Here is a 21,443-nt window from a genome sequence, read left to right as displayed (position 1 = left end):
AATTCGATGTAAATGCAAGGGTAAAAAAAAAAAAAACCAAAACAAAACAAACCACATAGTTTTCATTTAGAAAAAAAAAATACAGTTAAGCAGACACACATACAAATGTGCAACCTTAGATTCTGGTCAGTATTTAAAAGCAGTATAATCAACAGGAAGGAGCACTTACCTATTGAAAAGGATGGTTTAATAATATATATTAATATATATTAGCTTTATGTCTTCCCAATAAAATGTACACAAAATACCCCCTTCGATCAGATTAGCTCCCATATTAGCCTGGGTAAGAAAAAGCATTCTAAAGAGTGGAGGAAAAAATGTATAAAAATGTTGAAAGAACCTACAGTTCCTTATTAGGCGAAGATACAATATTTATTCCTTGTCTCCTGGGATGAAGCTCCTCTATCTATTGTCCTCCCAGTTCTCAGTGCTGATGCTTAATTTTCAAAACTTCTATATTACCAAGGGACCTACGACATCAGCCAAAGAAATACCCAGCAAGTACAAAATCTGATCCAGGGAGCAGCTTTTGTGCAGAGGGAAAATTTTGTTCCTACAGGTTTTTAAGGAGGTGCATGGAAAAGCGAGAGATCTGATCTATGCAGATACATTGCAAATTCTCTCTGTCTGTAGAGATTTTTTCTAAAAAAAATTGGGGAAATACATGAACTTTGGATTTTTCAATTTTTTTCTTTTTTTCTTTTTTTTTTTTTTAATTTGGAGAGGGGAATTTTATCCAGAGTTTTTTTTCTCTCTTTTTTTTTTTTTTTTTCGGAGAACCAAAAAATGTCAACTACCTTTCCAGGTCTCGTCCACGATGCAGAGGTATTTTGTGTGTGTGAGTGTGTGTGTGTGTGTGTGCGCGCGTGTGTGTGGATGTGTGTGTGCGTGTGTGTGCATATGTGTGTGTGTATGTGCCTGTGTGGTTGTTTCCATTTTTTTTTAAATCCATATTGGACCGTTACATTTAATTATAATCCGGCTTCAGAGATAACTTAAAGAAGTATAGAGAGAAAATTCGTTATGACATCTGTCGCCAGAAAGGGCAACTCATTACCACGTTAAAACCGTTGCCAGAACGAAAATCAGAATAATACCCCTAATAATATAATGAAGTGGAGAGAAATCACCACCAGCTCGCCAGGAATGGGGAGTTCTCACTAAAAAGCCGGACTCCCCTTTTCTTTCGAAACGCAGGAAAAGGAGGGGTGGGGGGGAATTTTGGATCTGATTCGTTATTTTAAAAAGAAAGAAAAATAGGGGTTCAAAAAAAAAAAAAGAAGGGAAGGAAGGAAGAAAGGAAGGCAAGCAGGCGGCAAAGCTTTCTCAATGTGTAACGCTGAAACATAGGGACGGGACTTGTGTGTATTCTCGGTAGTTTCCTCTGTTTGATGACTTTTTGTGTGTCAGCCCCAGCTATTACAGCTGTGATCAGGAGGTGGATGGATAGACGGATGGCTGGACAGATAGAAAGATAGATAGTTTTTTTATTTCAGTGCGTGAATTCCTTTCGCTTGACGGTATTAAGGGCAGGCTGGGCTGTTTATGATTTTTTGAACAGACCTTTATGGCACCAGCCCAAGGTAGGAAAGGATCTTTTGTTGCTGGGGTTGCCGCTCGCAGGCTTAGACGCTTCTGCAGGGGGAGAAGCTATGCAGGACAGCGTGCTTGGAAGAACCGCACCCGGGGTTTTCAATGACAAACCTCCAGTTTTGGGGTCTTCTTTTCACTTCTTCCTTTCAGATACGTCATGACGGATCAAACAGTTACCGTTTGATGCAGCTTGGATGCCTGGAGTCTGTGGCCAACTCGACCGTCGCCTATTCCTCCTCATCTCCTCTCACTTACTCTACCACGGGCACCGAGTTCGCCTCCCCGTACTTCTCCACTAACCACCAGTACACCCCACTGCACCACCAGTCCTTCCACTACGAGTTCCAACACAGCCACCCGGCAGTCAACCCCGACGCTTACTCCTTGAACTCTCTCCATCACTCCCAGCAATACTACCAGCAGATCCACCATGGGGAACCCACTGATTTTATCAACCTGCACAATGCGCGGGCGCTCAAGTCCTCTTGCTTGGACGAGCAGAGGAGAGAGCTGGGGTGCTTAGATGCTTACCGCCGCCACGACCTGTCTCTTATGAGCCATGGATCCCAATATGGGATGCATCCAGATCAAAGACTCCTGCCAGGACCAAGCCTCGGGCTTGCAGCCTCGGGAGCAGACGATTTGCAGGTAAATAGCATGCGATCTCCTTTCGAGGCACCTTCTTCTCCCCTCCCCCTGCCCTGGTCCCCCCCTCACCCTCCCCATTTTCCTCTGCTCAGAATAGCTCATACAAAGGAGGGAAGCTTCATCCAAAATCCCATCCAGAGCCCGTCCCCTCCAGAATAGTAGCAACAAAAAATGTGGGGGGAGGGAAAAAAAAAAAAAAAAAAGCAAGTGGTCTTTCTTGGCCAAACAACAACAACAACAACAACAACAAAAAACCAACCTCGCGCCCGACTTCCCTGCGTGGGTTGTGTCTCTGTGATGGCTGAGACCGTGGGACTCATCCGGAGATCTCGGGGTGCGTGTGTGCCTGTGCGGGTCCGTGTGTGCGGGTACCAGCCCTTCCCAAAGTCACACAGAAAGCAAACCAAAGCAAAGCAAAGCAAAGCAAACCAAACCAAACCAAACCCATCTTCTTGCTTTCCCTAAACTTTTCTTTTCTTTCGGCGAACGGAACCGTTTAAACAACTTGCACCGACAGAGCAGGCAGCTGTGTTAAGGAAGGGATGGAGTAGGAAAAGAGAAAACAGGCAGGGCAGGAAATAAATCGGCTTTCCGACATACATACAAAGGCAAACCTGCCGTTGAACACCGAGGTATGAGGCAGGAAAGAAATAAACGGGAGGGAGCAAACGTTCGTCAGAAATACTCACTATGATAAAAATCCCTCGCAATATCCGATCTAGATGTTAATAAGGAGAGAGATACAAGCAGATAAAGCTTAATTCATCTATCTATGCGCCTAATCGTTCATCTATTCCCCCCTAACCGGCATCTGGACCCATCAAAAAAAAATGCTGTTTCCATGTATCAAAACCTCAGCTTTATCCGCTCAGAAATCCTTTCCCCCGCACTAAAAATTCACCTCCGGTAAATTGAGCTGGTTGCTTAAATGAAATTTGTTTCCACAATTGCAAACAACGCCCTCCTGTATCTAACACCCATTTCGACAAGTCCCCCAAATCAAAAGCAAACCTTCCTTCTCCCGACGAGCTGAGGAACTAAAGGCTTCCCGACCAGCGGGGAGAGACAAATAGGACCGTATTTACTGTACTTACTTTTCCCCCAAATCTCGCTCCCAGTCATGCAAAGCTCGCTATGTTGGTCTTTCCAAAAAGATGTAGCGGTCAAAGGCTTGGAAAAAAACCCCGAAGTTCGTAAAACTAAGACTTAAAACCAAACCAAAACACAATCCCCAAACCTCTATTTATATCAGAGAAAATAAATATTTTTTCCCTTTTTTCTTTTTTTCTTTTTAAGAAGGAAAATAATCCAACAACCCAACAACAGAATGTTATCTTTTATATCTCTGAGGAGGAAACCCTAACTATTTAAACCTAGGTTTCTCCATTAAAATTCACTATATAATTTTATCCTCTCTGGCCATTTTTTGTTTACATTTTTCACAAGGATCTCCTTATGTTACCCCCCTCAAAAAAAAAAAAAAAATCTGCCATTCACTGCTCAGCCCAACTAAAACCTATTTACTCCTTTTTATAACCACGTCTGCTGCTGATTTTTTTGTATCTGTACAAATTTTTTTTCTTTGGCAGGCACAAAGACTTGTATTTTTCAAAAGAGGGGATTAGGAACGTTTGCAAGACAGCAGACAATGCCTAAGTCCCGGGCAAAAAAGCACCATAGTTTATCCAATTTTCGACTTAGTGCCATTCAACTGGTCATTTATGCAATGTCATCCGACCAAACAACATGTTTCCCTTTAAAAAAAAAAAAAAAAAAAAAAAAGAGATTGGTTAAGCTGCTAGCGGCACATTCTTTTTTTTATTTATTTAAAGCAGAAAAAAATCAACAGCTTTTCTGTGGAAAATATCATTTTTTCGATCACACTTTATTCGAAAGTAAAGGAGTTAGGTCTTTGTACCTAATCTTTTCTTTATTTTTCCTCCTCCCTCTTTTCCCGAACAGAAGAGGGAGTGTACTGAGGTATCGAAAAGCCTCAGCGGTAGGAAGTTGAAAATATTAATATCTGTCGTTATGATTTAGATGATTCAGAACAAACTTGGACTCTTGCGAGTATCACCTTGGGTTCAGAGGGAAGCGTTTTGGTGGCGAAGAGAAACAGGACTGTACACAAATACTTTTAAACCAAAATTGTGGTCTAACCAGTCTTCCCCTTTCTCCTTAGTCTTTCTTTTTAAAACGTTCATCAGCATATGCCTCATTTCAAATGCAACAAATGTAAATATACTTTTCCCTGCACAGAATTTTAAGTGAATGTCCAATAGTTTCGAGGGCGGTTTAAGTCAGCCTAACAGATGCAAACAGTCTTGGAGCTGGAGTGGCATCTTTCAGTGCCCTAAAAAGATTTTCCATGGGCAACAAAGAAAACTGTCACACCTTTTCCCATCACCGCTTTAATTTATGCTCAGTCGCCAAGTTTTTTTCATATTGATTTCATAATCACTTTAAGGCAGAACACTTAAAATAAAAAAGAGCCTTGAAAAGGAAGGTCTTACAGGGCCAGCGCCAATATGGTGAAAGTGGGGGAGAGAGCCAGGACTGTAAAGGTTGTTTTGTAAAGTGGGGTTTTTATTATGCACCGACTCTCTCCGCATTTACTTAACTCTTCACGGGCTGTTGAGTAGGTTAACACCCTTAAAGGCCTCTTTCATGTCCAATACCTCGTTTGTTTGTAGAGGAAAATGCGTCTTTAACACATTTCCACTGGGCAAAGATTTAGGTTTGGTTTGTTGTGTTTTTTTAACCCCAACATAAGGAAAAACCCAAAGAAAACCCAACCCTTTCAAGTCTTTTATCATTCCAATAAAAATATTTATTAAGGAGGGCGAAGATCCCCAAATAATCAGCCTTGTAACAGGAGAATAAAGAAGTGAGATCTCTTCGGATGTGCACCAGAAGCCCTAGGCAGGTTTTTGGACGGTTCTTCACCCCACGCTCACACATGGGTGCCTGTGTGTGTGTGTGTGTGCACGCAGATGCATATTCATCCCCACCTATGTGCGGACACACGCATTGTTACAACACCCTTACGACTCTGTGTAGCCGGCAAAGCCCAATAGGTCATCTGTTGTTTGTGCTCTTTGTCTACTTCTGTGCACACTTTGTAAATCGGTGTATGTGTGTCACGAAACATAGATATGAATTTAACTCTGTCTATATATACAAGTGTACAGCTAAACATACAAAAATACTGTATAAAAGTGGATTTTTACCTTTGTGCGTGCAACTTCTCTCAAGAGTACTTTGTCTCTCTATCCTGCCACGGAACTGTCGATCTAAGTCCCCAGTTCGGGAGAAACTCGTATTTAAATGGAAATGAAAGTGATAATTATTCTGCATTTCATGGGGTAAGGGCAGACTGCAGCATGGCGGTGGGATTTCACCAGAGCACTTGAGTTCGATGGGAGTAACTAGGTTTTTCCAGCTCACCTTAACTATTGGTTCTGTGCGAGTCGTGTAACAAAGCAAAAGCTATATGATCTCTCTGTGTCTGATTTATTTCTTTATTTTCTTTCCTTCCCCCCCCCCCCCCCCCCATTACTTAAGAGCTCAGTGGAGGCCCAGTGTGGACTTGTACTGAACGGGCAAGGAGGTGTGATAAGAAGAGGTAAGAGGTTACAAATACTTGCGTCTATCAATTTTTGTAAACATAAACCCCACACCGCTTCTCTCTCTCCTTCCCTCCCCCACTGCTTAGCGTTGTTTGGATTTACTGCCGCAATAGTGATAATTTGACAGTTGACAGAAGTACCTTCAAACTAGCTTAGAGCACTTCGCATTTCACAGTCCATTTGCACTTTACTAATGATCTGTTCCTCGGTAGCTCTCGGATACTCCCGCTGAATCCAGAGCTTTCTTGACTCGTTTTATCATTCCCCGTTTAATCGAGTTGATCCCTGCGAGTTTGAGAAACCTCTTCCCTGGCGCCGGGCTGTTAAATCGGCAGTTTGATCTCGTGTGGGGAAAGGAAGGAGCTTTTTTGGAAATATGGTTTCAGTAGCGCTACAGACCCGTGCGGAACTCGTTCTTGAGTGTCACTTCATTTGATAACCATCTGTCAAAGTAAATATCTAACGTCAAAGTTCGAGGAAAGATTTGGAACTCTTGTTAAATACGTATTTCTTCAGCATTTGCAAAATCTGACTGTTCTGGGGAGTTTGTTATTGCCGTCACTTACCCTGAAGAGAAACAAAAGTAGTCTAAAGGCCTGACGTAGGAACGCATTTCTTACAAGCTCAAACGCATACTTCCATTCACAGTACAAAACGAATAATGCAGTGGAAGAGAGGACACTTCATGACTCAGCCTCTTGGAATGCGCATTTCTTGTCCCATTATTGCCTTTCTTATCTATGATACCCACCGTGAAAAGTAGATACTTAGGAGATATTTTAGGCGATGCGATACTACCGTGGCAGAGGGACGGGTTTAGCCATCACTTCCCTAGACAAAACTTTACGCTGCGGCAATAGTCACACACGACGGCGGTGAGTGGAGATGGAGAGCAGGCGCACAGGCGGCTACCCCCGCAGAGGGGGGAGGTTTGGGGGTACCCTCTCCCCACACCGACTCACACCAGGCTTTCTCCGGGCTTTCCGCGGGGTGGAAAGGCGGCTGGCAGTGGGGCTGCCCCGGGGGCCGGGACCGGGACCGAGGGCGAGAATGAGGTCGGGGCCGAGGCCCGGGGCCGGGGCCGGGGACCAGGGCCGGGGCCGGGGCCGGGGCAGGGGCCGGGGCCGGGATGGCGGCGGCATTGCCGGAGCGGTGGTGCTGAAGGGACAGCTCCCCTCGGCCGCTCCGCTCCGCCCGGCCCCGCCGCGCCGCGGCGGGCGGCTTCAGCCCCGCGGCCGGGGGAGAGCGGCGGAACCGGCGGCGGGGAGAGGGACGGTGTCTGGGGGAAAGGCGTTTGGGGAGGGGGTGGTAAATCCAAAATCTGCCGTCCCCTCCCTGGGCACCGCTGGCGGGACGCTGTGGGGAGGGCTGGCAGCGCGGCGGGCTGGCAAACTCCTGCCCAAGTGGTGCTGTCGGTGGCTGCGCCTGCCTAGGTCCGTGTTTGTCGGATTTCAGGGGATTCTAATTATCCCTAGGAAGAGGGATAATTCTTTCCGGTTTGATCCGGGAGCTGACCTCCGAGAAAGGGAGATCGTTAGCTGAAAGAGAGAAAGGCAGAGGCCCCATCAGCTGGGGTCTGTGCCTGTAGTGTTTGACTGCGGTTCTCATTTCCCTGCTGATGGGCGGCTCAAATCTCAGCTCAGCTCAACTCCGGTTTATTCAGCTCTCCAGCTCCTGTTAAGGAGATTCCAATTACCTGTGCAGATGATTGTAGTCAAGACTCTCTCTTCCCCCCTCTCTCTCTCTCTCGTTTTAAAGCGATCAAATTATTCAAGGATTTAAAGATTGATAGTAAAGGAAATCCAGCATGAAAATGCAAGGTTTTCTCTACCCTGATCTAAGTGCTGAACTACTACTGCACTGCTAGCTCTCTCTTGGCATATTCAGGGAAGATATCAAAGGCAAGAGTATAAGTTTCAAATGTATATTAAAAATACATAATAAATATTTTGTCCGACTTCAAAAAAAGCGATAGGTGTTAGCAGTAATCAAAACATCCTGCGCCTAAGCGCTATACAGTATCCCATATAAATAAATCACGCTTCTTTTCTAGTAATACATCAATAAGAATATATTAACTCGAGAGTGGCTTCCCTAATATTTTAAACATCTTGTGTCAGATTTTTTATTTTATTTTTGTCACTAATATATACATATATTTTTTAAAAGGTTGCTTTTGAGTCTTTTAGATCCAACAGCAGGAAGAAAAGGGGGAAAAAGAAGGAAGGAAGGAAGGAAGGAAGGAAGGAGGGAAGGAGGGAAAAAAGGAAGGAAGGAAAGAGAAAAGGGGAGAAAGGGGGAGAAAGGGGGAGAAAGAAAGAAAGAAAGAGGAAAGAAAGAGGAAAGAAAACTTCCCATACACTTTCCCAGAGGAACACACCATTGCCTAGTCCTCCCCCAAAAAAAGCAATCTCTAAAAAGTGCCATGGTTTGCAGTCCTGGTGTTAATACTGATAGGAATGACAAACATCACAAGCACGGCTCTTCCCTGCTTCCATCTCTGGCTGCCATTGCACATATCAGCTGCCTTCTAGATTGTTTAGTGCAGTGGTTTGGTGTTTGCTTTTAATGAGGCTAGGAAAGTAAAAGATTTTTGCAAGGCTTAGGTGCTGGCGAGCTAATTACTAGCTAGAGAAAATATTTGCCACCGATTCCAGGGCAGAGATCCCCATGCTATCACTTTCAGTTAATGGTGTGCAGGATTTAGCCCGGAGCTTCCCTGCTCTAACCATCAGAACCAATAATCTTTACTTTTCCTACTGCTCGTGTATCGATAGCTTCTCTAGCCTCAGGCAGCGGCTTTGATATGTTAATATTTCTGAGTACCAAATTCTGCAGAGATCATATTAATGTTGTACATACAGAGTGGAGCTTTGCCTTAAAGTTGAATATTCAGATCGCTCGTTTCAAAAGAAATCACTTGAAGAAATGAAGCTTCTATTTACAGGAGTCGTCTGTGTTTTTTAATCATTAAAAAAATCCCTCCCCTCTTATACTTTCCTATTAATCGTCTCAGGCTTTTATTACATACCCATTCCCTTTTAATTCCTCTCTAGGTTGCCATTTTAAAAGCAGAATAACCTGATTCCTGTTTGATTTCTCTCTCTCTCTTTTCCCTTCTCTCCCTCTCTTTTTCTTTTTAAATTTTCTTTTTCTTTTTTCTTTTTTTTGGGGGGGGAGGGGGGCTCCTTTTTAAAATGCCCTCCAAGCCCCCTTCCACACCCATCTCTTCCCCATTCTTCGGACATGAAGTGTATGCAGGCTTGGTGTCCTCACCTCCATATATTTGGATTAAAAAGACAACACGGTGACATTTGGCCTGCATCGTTTTATGAAATCGAGATGGCAAACTCCAAAAAAAGCTCTTGTTTCGCTTTGTGATCATCCATCGTTCCTGCCCCAGGCTAATTTCAGAAGCTTAAATACTGCTATCGCCTCTGGGCCATGAAGAGAGAAGGGCCAACCTATCGGCAATAGCTCTTTTTCGATTGCCCTTGGCAACATAAAATACAAACTACTTTGAATCAAAACATTTTTGGGGAATTAATATGATCTGAACTCTGCACGTTTTAAGAGATCTTGAGTTTGTCAAATCGCTTAGAGGTGACTGACATCCGAATGCATTAGTGCCTAGCTAGGAACAACCCTCAGATCTTATTTGATTAAAAAAAAATAAAAAAAAGAAAGAAAAAGAAGAAAAAGAAAAAAACCACCCTCTTCTTAAAAGCTCAAGCATCAGTCACCATAAAGTCTACCAATAAAAACTGGGGAAAGACGCTCCCCTTTCTCGCCTCTGCCTTTTATGTATTTAGTCATGGTATCACCTCTCATTTGAAAGGCACTCGCTGAGCCTTGATCCTTTCCCCCATTCTAATTTTAGTTTTTGACACTCAAAACTACCTCCTAACGACTCAGTCATTAAGGACGAGACTTTGGGCAAGAGGTTAGAGGAGGCGGTTGAAGGCAGGGGCTGAGGGCCTTGCACCTCTCCCCGGGACAATCTTCTCCCCTGCTATTTTGTGTGCAGATGAAAAGGGAAAAAAAGAGGGTGCTGACGTGGTACCACCTCCCCACGGTCTCACCCAGCCATCCCGAGATGCAGGAATGGGCAGAGGGGACATCCCCCTACACCTTGCTATATCTCCTGCTCTGGAAAACCGACCGGAGTTACCCGGCCAGCCCCCACCCCTAAGTGGGGGTGTGCCTAAGGACCCCCCCAGCACCCTCCGCCCCAGAGCCCCGCCGTGTCCCTCCCCAGAGGAAGGCAGGGCCGGGCAGGACGGGGGTCCCTGACCCCTTGGCAGCTGCGGGCCGTGAAGGTGAAGGTCTCGGTGGGGCGGACGGGGGTCCCCGAGGCTGAACCGTCTCCTCCCGCCCAGCCAGGAGTCCACCGAAGGCAGGGCAGATCCCCTCCTCGTCTTCCCTTTGTTGTCCTCTTCCTTCCCTTTTCCCGGCTCTTCTGAACCTTACAAGAGCCTCGGGACTCTTGTAATAGCCCATCATTGTGTTCGGATCCTAATGCACTGTCATTAGCACTGTTGTCTTTTTCTCTTCTTTTCTTTTCTATTCCAAGGGCCAATTTAAATCGCATTAAAATCCTAAATAGCTGGCTTAATTAATGGCTCTCGCGGCTCCAGCTGAGATAATCTGCCAGCCGACTAAAGCCAAATCGGTCGGCGACTTTCAGCTCCCCGGGAGTTTGGGGCTGGGGAAGAGGCCGGAGGGGGCTGAGCAGAGGGTTCAAGTGGGCTCTGCCCGGACTCCGAGCGTTTCACCGAGCCGGGAAGGGAGCGGAGCCGGCTCCCTTAGGTGCTGGCACCAGCAAGACCTCTGGGAGAAGTTTGGGGAAGAGATGTGAGGTGGGGGTTTGGGTGGTTTTTGCTTGCTTGCTTGTTTGTTTGTTTGAGGGTTTGTCTTGTTTTGATTTGATTTTTTCGGTAGGTTTTTGTTTGTTTGTTTTCCCTGCTGATCTTCAAAGGGCTATTTTCTGGTTATGCACGGAGAGGGAAGGGAAAACCCCTGGGTAGGGATCTCACCTGCTTTGGGGGTCTGTGCTGCTCCCCTCTCTTGCTGGGGTAGAGGTGGTGTATTACATCTTTTCTGTCCCCCTTTGCTCCATTCCGAGCTGTGGGGCTGTCGTGATCCACACAGTCCCAGCTTGGCCTGCCTCAGCGGAGATTTTGGAGCCATGCAGCCGTGGGATGCACATCGCGCCCAGCAGTCCTCGGCATCCCCCAAACTCAGGCACACACATGGGGCACAAAGCCTGTAAAAAGCAAAACACAGGTGGGCACACACCTCACACACATACATACCACAGACACACACACCCCACACAACCTGCCGGTGTTGGGGGAGCACAGCTTCCCCTCCTTCAGCACCGGTCGCTCTGCCTCATGCAGAGCCCACTCGTGGGACACCACGGGCAGAGCCTCAGACCCTTTCCACACCCTCCCACACACAACCCACACCATGCACAACCTGCCCAACCTTCGTCCTGCAGCTCCACAAGACCCAACACCGGTTCACACACTGTCCAGCAATGCACACCCGTGTTCCCAAAGCGCTGCCGCAGAGAGGGCCTAGAAAGGCATTGAAAAGTGCTCATGAATTCTTATGGCTTGTGCATATGAAAAAGGAATGAAGTAGATTTCTTTTCTTTTGGGTCTGGTTTGGGTCCTATCCTTCACCCCAGGAGCTGTAGAAGTGCTCCTGTATCAGTGCTGATACATCTTGGTAACGGAGGGCTGGCTCTGGGTGCCTGAGATTTAACATCCCCTTGCACGTTGATGCAATCTTTAAAATTGAGCTCCTGTAACAACCTCCCTTATTTTATTATTCTGTTTTCTACCATAATATCTTGCTTCTCCCAAGCTATTTTTTTTAACATTGTCTAAACTTAAAACTCGTAACAGTCTTAATAGCCTTAAAACCTGTGTAGCTAAGAGGCTGGTCTTAAAAACTGCTGACCATCCGCTCAGTCCTACTGAATCCTCGCTTCATATTAAAAAAAAAATTTTCTTGTGCATGCAGGCATGTCCCTCTTTCCCTACCATGAATGTGGTAGTGAGAGACGCTCTCTCTGAATTGTTTATGTTCCTGGAAAGAGCTGGTTTATATAAGTAGTTACATGATACAAAGTTTGTTAACTTAAGCAAAACCAAAAGAATAACTGGAAAAAAAGCAATACTTAGTATTTTTCCTCACAAATGTAGATGAATTTTAGAATTTTGAATATTTAGTTCCTGAGATGAATGACTGGGTGATGTGAGGATAATTTGTAGAACATTTTAAATTGCTAATAGACCTTTGGGAACTGAATATGGGATTAAATAGTACTGATAAACTCTATACAGTAAACTGCTTGCTTAGACTTGCTACTTGCTAGGAAAAAAAAAAGCTAACAAGAGGCAGATTTTCATGTCTTCATTTTGTAATGTACTGTAAAGTTGCCAGAATTTCAGAACACAGCAGAAGATATACTATAAGCTGGAGACTCCTTCTAACAGCACCTGTAGATATAAATAATAGACTAATAAAAAGCATAGCATGTTATTAATATTTTATATAAGATTAATCTGTAGGCACTCAGGCATGCTTATACTTAATAATGTACACAAGCACACAAACATGCATATATCCTGAAAAACAAAATAAACAGTACTTCTGCACTGTTGTCACAGTACTTCTGCGCTGTTGTCACCAGTGTATTATGATGTTTCCTTCCATAACTGCATATTTATGGGTGAATATCTTGGAGAAAGGGACTACCACATCTTGAATGAATATAAAATATCCATCATATTGCAGCTGTTACAATTAACAAATAAGAAATGACCTTGCAGGGTGTAAGGATGTGTGTATCTATACAAAACTATAGACACACATTTTCAAAAATGTATTTAAAGTGTAAAAATCATCCAGTGACATCAACTGATATTTCTCTCTCTCATTCCTAATAAAGTAATAGCATTACTCATGAAAAACATAAAATATGTGAGAATCTGGATTTTGTCAATGAAAAGATGCACAAATATTTAACTCTGAGGGAGTCAGGGAGACTTACATTTCAGCAGATGCCCAAGCGCTTAAGTAAATCAGAATAAATCATCGCATTCCAGCCACCGTATTGTCCTCTTCGTCTATACAAAGGGAAACCTACAATCAAAACAGACCAAGCTCTTTTTTGCATCATGCGTTGTTGGGATTTTCATTGTGTTGACAAGACTGTTGGGTTAGAGTATGGCTCTGTTGTTCTCGCTGCTGTCATCTACACAACCCGTCATCAGCTTGTGTTGGCATTTTGTACTGACTTGTGCTATTTGATGGGGAGACAGGAATAAGGAAGGGAAAATACTCTCCCGCTCTTTGCTGTGACTACCTTTTTCAGTATCACATAGCCTAACTTTTGTTCATTCTAGGCTTGGGAAACAAAGCAAAAGCTCACTTCACACAAAGGAGTATGTTGCGTTGAGTATGAACCAGTCAGCTAGAGGGAAAAGGATTGAGCCCCAAAAGTAAGCTAGCAAAAATGAACATAGTCTTTTGTTATTCCTTTCCCTCAGACCACTTGGCGATAATCATAGAACAGAACAGAATAGAATCATAGAATAGTTTGGGTTGGAAGGGACCTTTAACTGTTGTCTAGTCCAACCCCCCTGCAATGAGCAGGGACATCTTCCACTAGATCAGGTTATATATAATCTCCTGAGGTGATTCGGTAGCTGAAGCGATTCAGTATATGGCAGTACTGGAGCCCAGCTATTTCACCCAAATGTGATCTGCTGCACAAACCATATCTCTTCCTCACCCACCTTTTTCCTCTCAAACAATCATATTTGTTGAAATCAACATGAAGGTGAAAGATCAGAGGGTAAAACTCTGTCATGAATAAAGAAGAAGAAATTGAATAGAGTTGGATGGAAGAGAAGCCCTGAAGAAGGGTTTGTGTGCCTGAAAGCTTCCCTTCTTTCTTTCTTTTTTTTTTTCCCCAAATCTATCAGTTGCAATATAAAAGATATTCCCCCTTCATCTAAATCTTGTCTTGCTTGTGTCTTTAGAACTCTATAGCTGTAAGAGCACAACTATCACCATTTACGGTCATCTCTAACACAGTAACTTATGGAAACAGATGATGTCAGACCAGATGATGTAATCACTTCCCTGTGGGAATAAATGGTTGTCCTAAAAAGAGTCTTTTTAACATTCACAGGCCCATTTCACGTGGTACTCAGAGCACGAAATTGCTGAGGCAATCTGATGGATGATCCTACCAGTTATCTTACCTTCTTCCTGCTCTCCTATTCTTTTTCCTAGCCTTGCAGTGGTGTGGGTAACTAGTCAGGGAGCAATGGCCACAGTTTTCCCTACTTTTATGCACGCTGGTGGGCACATTGCTTTGCCATGGCTATGTGTGGGGCTCTTCATCTGATGAGCTGATGGGGTCTTACCTATCCTGGCACCAGATGCTAGTCTGTGAAGATTTCTAAAGCAAGAAAAAGCTGCTAAGAGAAATAGGGATCTCCAGGTTGAACTGCTAAACTCATGAAAGGCATTATTTCAATTCTATTTTTGAGGGCATTTTCTTCTGCTTCTTCAGCTTGTGTCTGTTAGTATCCCACCTCTCAAATACCCTGATATGACAAGACCAGCTCAACAGTTGAACAAGGATTGACTTTTTCAACAACACCTACAGTGGCATTGGGTTGACACGAAAGAAAAGCTGGTTGTTGCCCTTGCTGTTTAGTGTGACTTAAAACATACCTTATCTTCTCCGCATTGAGCTGCACTTCACAAAATCATTTGTCCACTCTAATGCATGATCAGAATATGGGGGAAGGAATACAGTAAAGCATGTGTGTTTGGCGAGAAACCTAACCCTTCGTCTTGCAGTGTGGTTGCACTTATCCTTTCCTTTCTCTTTCTGGCAGCCCTCCCTTTGTTTACTTCCATGACTTTTTCTGTTTACCATCTGGTCTAAAGGCCAGGATTTCATCCATCTCCTCTCCAAGGTGGTGTTTGTGGTAGGAGGTCTGTGCCTTCAAAACTGCACACAGTTTGTGACAAAGACATAGCTTCGCCTAGAAAGCACCACACCGCTCTCTGTTGCTGTGTCAATGAATAATTAATATAGTGAAATAATTATATGCAACAGATTTTACCTTCTTGTAATTTGCAACTTGTTCTCCATGTTACTGGAGAGCAAATGACTTAGACTTGTTGTTTTCTTTTACTTTTAACACATACCTGGCTTACCTGGAATTGCATTGTTTAAGATCATATTGCATAGGCATGGTATTTTTAAACATTCTAGACTGTAAACAACCTTCTTCTAAATAGTAATGAGAAGTGTTCCAGTAAATTCTGGTTAGGGTAGGAGCAGCTGCAGGGTAACAGTTTTTTGGATTAAAGGAACAATTATTTATCTGGCATAAATGGTGCACATACTGGCTTAACCTGGCAAGAAGATAAATTTTAATATGACACTGATTTCAGTACAGTCTCACTCATTATAAATTTTACAGACTTATTGAAGTAAATAAATATGTACACACTGCTACTGTTTTCTTGACACGTATATATGTACACGTGTGTATATGTATTGTGTGGCAGGAGACGCCAGACAAACAAATCTACTCAGCGTTAACACTCTTCACAAATGTACCTGACAGACCAGAAGTTTGAAAATGTTGATTGAAAATATTTATAGGTTTCTGTGCAGCCCTGCCTCAGATATGAAAAAAAAAATAACCAAAACAAACCCAAACACCAAAACAACAAAAACCCAGAAACATTTCAGGCACGTGGCATCACATTTCTGTATGTGAGCACGTAAGCTCACGAACTGTAGCTTTGAGCTGTGCAAAAATGTTCATAAGTGCCCTTGATGTGTCTATATGTTTGGTGATACATGATTTGTCTCTACATTCTGTCTGAGAAGTGGACGCTAATATCTATCCTGTAGCATAATTAGAAAAGTCATAAAATATCCTGCTGTACTGAGTCAGGATCTCACCCATCTGGGATTTATACCAAGAGATGTTCTTTTCTGGTTTTGCTGTCAGCACAAATGTTTAAATATACCTTCAAGAGCTGAAATATTTGGAAAGAAATTCTGTTTGCCTTATGTAAGCAAGCAATAATCTGCCTTTAATGAAGTTCCATCCTTCAGTTATATTCCTCTGTCTCTGCTAAAACTGGAACATACATAGTCTTCTTAATTTTAATGAGGATTACGTGTGGAAGAAGATAAAGTAAAGGTGTTAGGAACTTGTCTACAGTGAGCTTTTTTTTTTTTTTTATCCTATCCTATCCTATCCTATCCTATCCTATCCTATCCTATCCTTTCATATCCTATTCACATCACAGAATTTAGATTACAAACTAAAATTTTTAAGCATAATAAGTGAGCTCTTGCAGTGCAAAAAGATTAGGGTGTTCACAGGAAAGAAGAAATTATCATGGTAGTTTAAAAATACAGTATCTTTCCTTTAAACATGAATGATGAGCATAGATTCATTCTGCTGTAAGAAAGTCTTTATATCATTGTCCTCACAGAAACCATCTGAACTCCTTCTAGTAGTGCACTGAATTATATGATATTTTATATCACTGTCATATGCAGCTCATTCTTTTTTCTCATCTTTCCCCCAGGGAAGACTTGCGCATGCAGTGGTAAGATTTATTTCTTCCACAGAATTTTTTATTGTAGTTAGGTTGGAGAAGGCAGGTCAAAGAAAAGTGTTTTGCACTTGGTGATAAAATATGTGTTAGTCCTTAAGATTTTTTTTCTTCCCTGGGAGTTTGTACTACCCTTTTGGATCCACTGCAGAGAAAGTTTTCTCTCTTGCTCTCTCACATATTAACTTTAAGTTAAAAGCTTGATTTTGCCTGAGGAGTTATTGATCACAGTCTTCATTGAAAGATTTGGTGATCATTCAGCAGTTTTAGACCCAGGCCAAGTAATTGCCACTTTCAAGAAATAAACAATTCCAGAACTAACCTGAGATAAACTGATGTAGCTCAATAGATTTCAATCATTAACATCAGCTGAGGACTTGACCTAACTTTAGAAGGAGTATATAAGAGTTCAAAGGCATGGAAAGCCATTCTGGCTGCAAATCACTGCAAACCTATAGTGCTGTTCCATTTTTGTTATCCTAAACACTGCTATGAGAGTTAAAATGAACATTTCTCATTACAACCAATATCCTAAGGTTTTCACCAACTGCATTTTTAAAATCCTGAGTGATACCTGAATCTGATTCAATCTTAGGTTGTTAATCATTTTAGATACAAGACTCAAAAGACTGACAATATGTAGTTTTTACTGAGCATAAAATCAAATGAGGTAGCCATAATGATGTAATTTGACTGTAAAGCTTGTAAGATCTAATAGTTCACTGTTCCCAGACTGAAATTTCAATGTGTTCATCTTTCTCAAAGCAACAAAACCAAAAGCACTCCCCCCCAAAGTACTCCAAAAACCCAAACAAAAACAACAACAGAAACAACCACAAGTGAACAACAGAATTGTGCTTCATTATTTACTTTTCAAAACATGGAATATGAGGTTTCCTCACTCTAACTTTTTTTTTTTTTTTTTTTGTAGGTGGCACCTGTGTTGTTAACCCCACCGACCTGTTCTGCTCTGTTCCTGGTCGCTTATCTCTCCTCAGCTCCACTTCCAAGTACAAAGTGACCATTGCAGAGGTGAAGAGGCGCCTTTCACCACCAGAATGCCTCAATGCTTCCCTCTTAGGAGGTATTTTGAGAAGGTAAGTTGAAGGTGAGAATAACAAGTCCTAGGCAGTGCTGTAATTTCTGTAATTTTATTTTCTGCAAATAGGTTTTGTTCTCCTTCCCCACTTGGATAGGTGGTCACAGTTTGGGAAACCAGAAGGAGGTGGATTGGGAGTGAACACTGTTTCTAGGGAAAGTTTCAATACATGAGAAAAATGAAGATTGTGTTGACATTTTTCACAGAAATTTTACATTTTTCAGTGATCTAATTTTTTTTTTTTTTTACCCCCTCAGTTCAGTTACTCATCAGAGATGGATAGGTGTTTCTTTGCCTTGCTATGAATAAAAGAGAAAAAAGACCTTCAGTGTGTGGAAAATTTCACCAGGGCTACAAATCTGACTCCTTGTTGAGAAACTATTTCAAAGTAAATTGTTCTACCAAGTGTAGTTACAGTCCTCACTCAACAAAAACCATGGAGGTGTAGGGATGCCTTTTTCTTCCTTTCTCCTTTGCATGTCTTTTGAGTACAGAAAAAACAGAATACGCTAGGTGTATTTTTTTCATTGTGTCATACTGGAGATGAAGCAAGTAATTAGGTACAATTTTGCCTCTGACCCTTCACTGACCAGAGTAGACACCTGCAGAGAGCAGTAGCAGAGAAGAGGAAAGTGGCAGATTGTGTCTCACATTGCAAGTGGAAAACAAGGAGGCAACTGTAATTCAGCCAGGCATATGTAAGTCGCAATGTCCCTGAGGCGTCAGCTTAGATGGCATAAGCTACTTGAATGCCCTTTGATCAAAACTAGCTGGAAAGTCATAGGCTATTTCACTGCTGTCACTGAAGGCCACACTGATCCCTGTAGTTATACTGAAAGTCATTTTAACCAACGTGAAATATTCTAAGATACGTAGTAGTCCAAGAGCGGTCTTGAGCCATCTTGCAGAGTAAGCACTACAGACTGTAAAATTGTTTCAGGGACATGAGCCCTATTTAACTGCCTCTGTAGGCATTGAAATCCAAAATCTACAGCCACAAAAATTTTCCTCTGTTACTGCTTCACCCTGGAGAGGCCTCCAGCTAATAGTCACAGAAATATTCACTTTATTCACCCAGGCTTCATCAATACCAGTGCAAGCTATTAAGAATGCAAGGGCATCAGCTTGAATGTGGGGGCTTATTTGTCCCTTCTGTTAAAGTGCTAGAATGATCCCCATAAGTTTTTGACCCAGATCAAGCATCACTCTTCCAAATCAACCCTGGGCATGGTTCAGGAGTTAGCAAAAGCCAGGGACTACTCCCAGACAGCAGCTTGGATGCACTAATTCTGTTTTACGAGGCAGAGAATGTTAATGAATAGATCTGGACAGGTTATACCGGTACGTGTCACAGCTAGAGAACAGACTCAAACACTTCGCAGATGACCAGCAGAGATGTAGCAAAACCAAATCGCATTCATGGTTTGCCTGAGACCTGGCAGGGTTGGTTTTGCATCCTGTCAGCAGTCACCATCTAGGTATTTCCCCAGGTAGTTTTTCTTCAGAATTAAGTGTTCTCAGAAGACATTTCCTGACATACAACATGGTCAAAATTGTGATATCTCTCAGTGCATAAAAATGACCATCCAAATGGTGGTATTCCAACCTTGGTTCCTTCCTCTACCTGAAGGAACATGATCCTGCACCTCAAAACATCTAGTCAGGCATGCTTAATACTCAGTGATTGGTTATTCTAAGCTGAGGGTCCCTCAGTCTCATTTGGGGCTAATTAAATATCTGTTGGACAAAAGTGAAGGTGTAACTGTACTGATGACTCTATTATCTAATGACCAGGTCATTCATTTGGGATGGGAGACATCTGGGTTCCAGTCACTGCTCTATTCAATGTTTAAGCATTTTAACATTAGTTATTCGCTGCCAGCTGTCTGCTGCATTCATCTAAAAGACACAGGTTAAAATTCCCTCAGGCTGAGGAAGAAATTGAACCTATGTCTGCTGCATAAGTGGAAATGTCTCAAATGCTTCAAACTTTGAGATATTGCAGAAAAACAGGTGTGGGGTGCACCAGGAACCATTTTGTGGGAACAAAGTGATGTAGGCATTTGGGATATGGGCATAGATAACCAATGATGGCTGGGATTTTAGCTTCAGCATTTCCTATTGCCTTATCCTTCTTCCTTGTAAGTATTGGGCTTCGTAAGTACCCAGGTCTCTACATAAATTATAGAGGGATAGCTAGAACTGGGTTCCACACAGACATCCACATTTGCATAGTGATCTGGCTTCCTTTTGTAGTCAGGTGAGAGATGGGTAAAGTGCCCTCATTCTAGATACCTCTTTAATATCTTTCTAGAAGTGCATGTTTCTCTTTCGATTGCCTTTGGAGCCTGAGGTGGCTAAATCAGATATAAGTGACTGCACTGTCAATATTTATATTCATTCATTGCAATCCCAGGCTCTGTGCCCAAATCAGGACCATGGGTTCCACTAGGTGGAAAGCTGTCTGACGATCTGATGCTGCTGTGACAGGCATTAAAATGTCTAACTCTGTCAAAGGACCAACATGAAAGACTCATACAGTGTGAGCAGGACATTAATACAGCTCTGAAAGATTTTCCATTGATGGCATTAGGGCAGGCATTTGTCAATAAGGTGTGTACAATTTCTAGACTTATATTAACATGGGAAAAAAGTGCAGAATAAAGACAAATTTCTCTCTCCTACTGTTCTCTCATGATAGAGCAAAATCCAAGAATGGAGGACGCTGCTTACGAGAAAAATTAGACAGACTGGGACTGAATTTGCCTGCAGGAAGAAGAAAAGCAGCAAATGTCACACTCTTGACTTCCTTGGTAGAAGGTAGGGTTTATAATATTGCAGTATAACAGAAACATAATTAAAATGTTTCCTTGTATACAACACTTTTCAGGCAAAGTGTTAAATATCATAATCTGTATTTTGTACAAAGAGGAGAACTGACTTGCCTAAAGCCACAGACAGAACGAGTGGCAAAATGGAAGTTCACTCTGAGATGTCGTGGCTCCCAGCAAGTGGTTTGGTCCTACAGTTTCCTCAGCATTGATCTGTGCTTTTCGTGCTGGGATCTGACTTACAAATCGATGATCCAAGTGTTCTTGTGAGAGAGATGAATGTCTTATATCAACTCTACAAGTAGGTTTGTTTATCCTCCTTTTTTTTAAAAACTTGTGAATTTCCTGGAGCTGATCCAAAAATGTGATGATTTTTTTTTCTCCCATGAGAAGGCATAATATTTAGACAAGCCTTTTCCCCCCACAGATAAATGAATGAAATCTGTTTTCAGATAAACTCTAGACAGGCCCAGGAGATACTTTCTTGGCCTTTATTTGTTGTTTAAATATCATTCACCAAATACTGCCAGGCTCTTCAAACCTTCAGCTGGGAGATGCAGGTTCAAACCCCTCAGGCAAAGGAAAGAAACTCTACCTGAATCTCTTCTATTCTGGGTGAATCCACTAAGTACTTGGTTTGTTGTCTGGCTGTGAGTAGCAGCTCTGGGAATTTCAGATCCCTCCTCCTTGACGTTGAGCGCACTTAGCTTATCCTAAAGGTCAACACCTTCTAGGATCATAACCTGAAAGTTCCATACAGATCTAGGCAAGTAGGCTGAGGTCTCAGCACATATTACCACAGAATCACGGTATTACAGAAAGGTTGAGGCTGGAAGGGACCTCTGGTGATCTTCTAGTCCAATCCTCCTGCTCAAAGCACGATCAATTAGAAGAGGTTTCTTCAGGACCTCGTCTACTGAGGTTTTTATTATCTCAAAGGATGGAGACTCCACAAGGCAGAAA

General features: G+C 42.6%; 1 protein-coding gene across 2 annotated transcripts in view; it reads left to right on the top strand.

The window, feature by feature from the left end:
- The first annotated feature begins 229 nt into the window (after nucleotides 1–229).
- The window catches only part of TFAP2D (transcription factor AP-2 delta), a 54,325-nt gene continuing 33,111 nt past the window's right edge, over nucleotides 230–21,443 (top strand). Inside the window, exons 1-5 of one of the 2 annotated variants that reach the window (XM_069805590.1) lie at nucleotides 230–825; nucleotides 1,744–2,241; nucleotides 5,806–5,866; nucleotides 17,482–17,647; nucleotides 20,351–20,469. In XM_069805590.1, the coding sequence (XP_069661691.1) occupies nucleotides 787–825; nucleotides 1,744–2,241; nucleotides 5,806–5,866; nucleotides 17,482–17,647; nucleotides 20,351–20,469 (883 nt within the window). In that variant the 5' untranslated portion in view covers nucleotides 230–786. Of the gene's footprint in view, nucleotides 2,242–5,805; nucleotides 5,867–17,481; nucleotides 17,648–20,350; nucleotides 20,470–21,443 lie in introns of both variants that reach the window. The other variant, XM_069805589.1, reaches the window with a different exon arrangement.

This window comes from Haliaeetus albicilla, chromosome 18 (assembly GCF_947461875.1).
Source record: "Haliaeetus albicilla chromosome 18, bHalAlb1.1, whole genome shotgun sequence".
Taxonomy (NCBI): domain Eukaryota; kingdom Metazoa; phylum Chordata; class Aves; order Accipitriformes; family Accipitridae; genus Haliaeetus; species Haliaeetus albicilla.
Note: the sequence above shows the minus strand (reverse complement) of the source record. Positions and strands in the feature narration are given on the sequence as shown.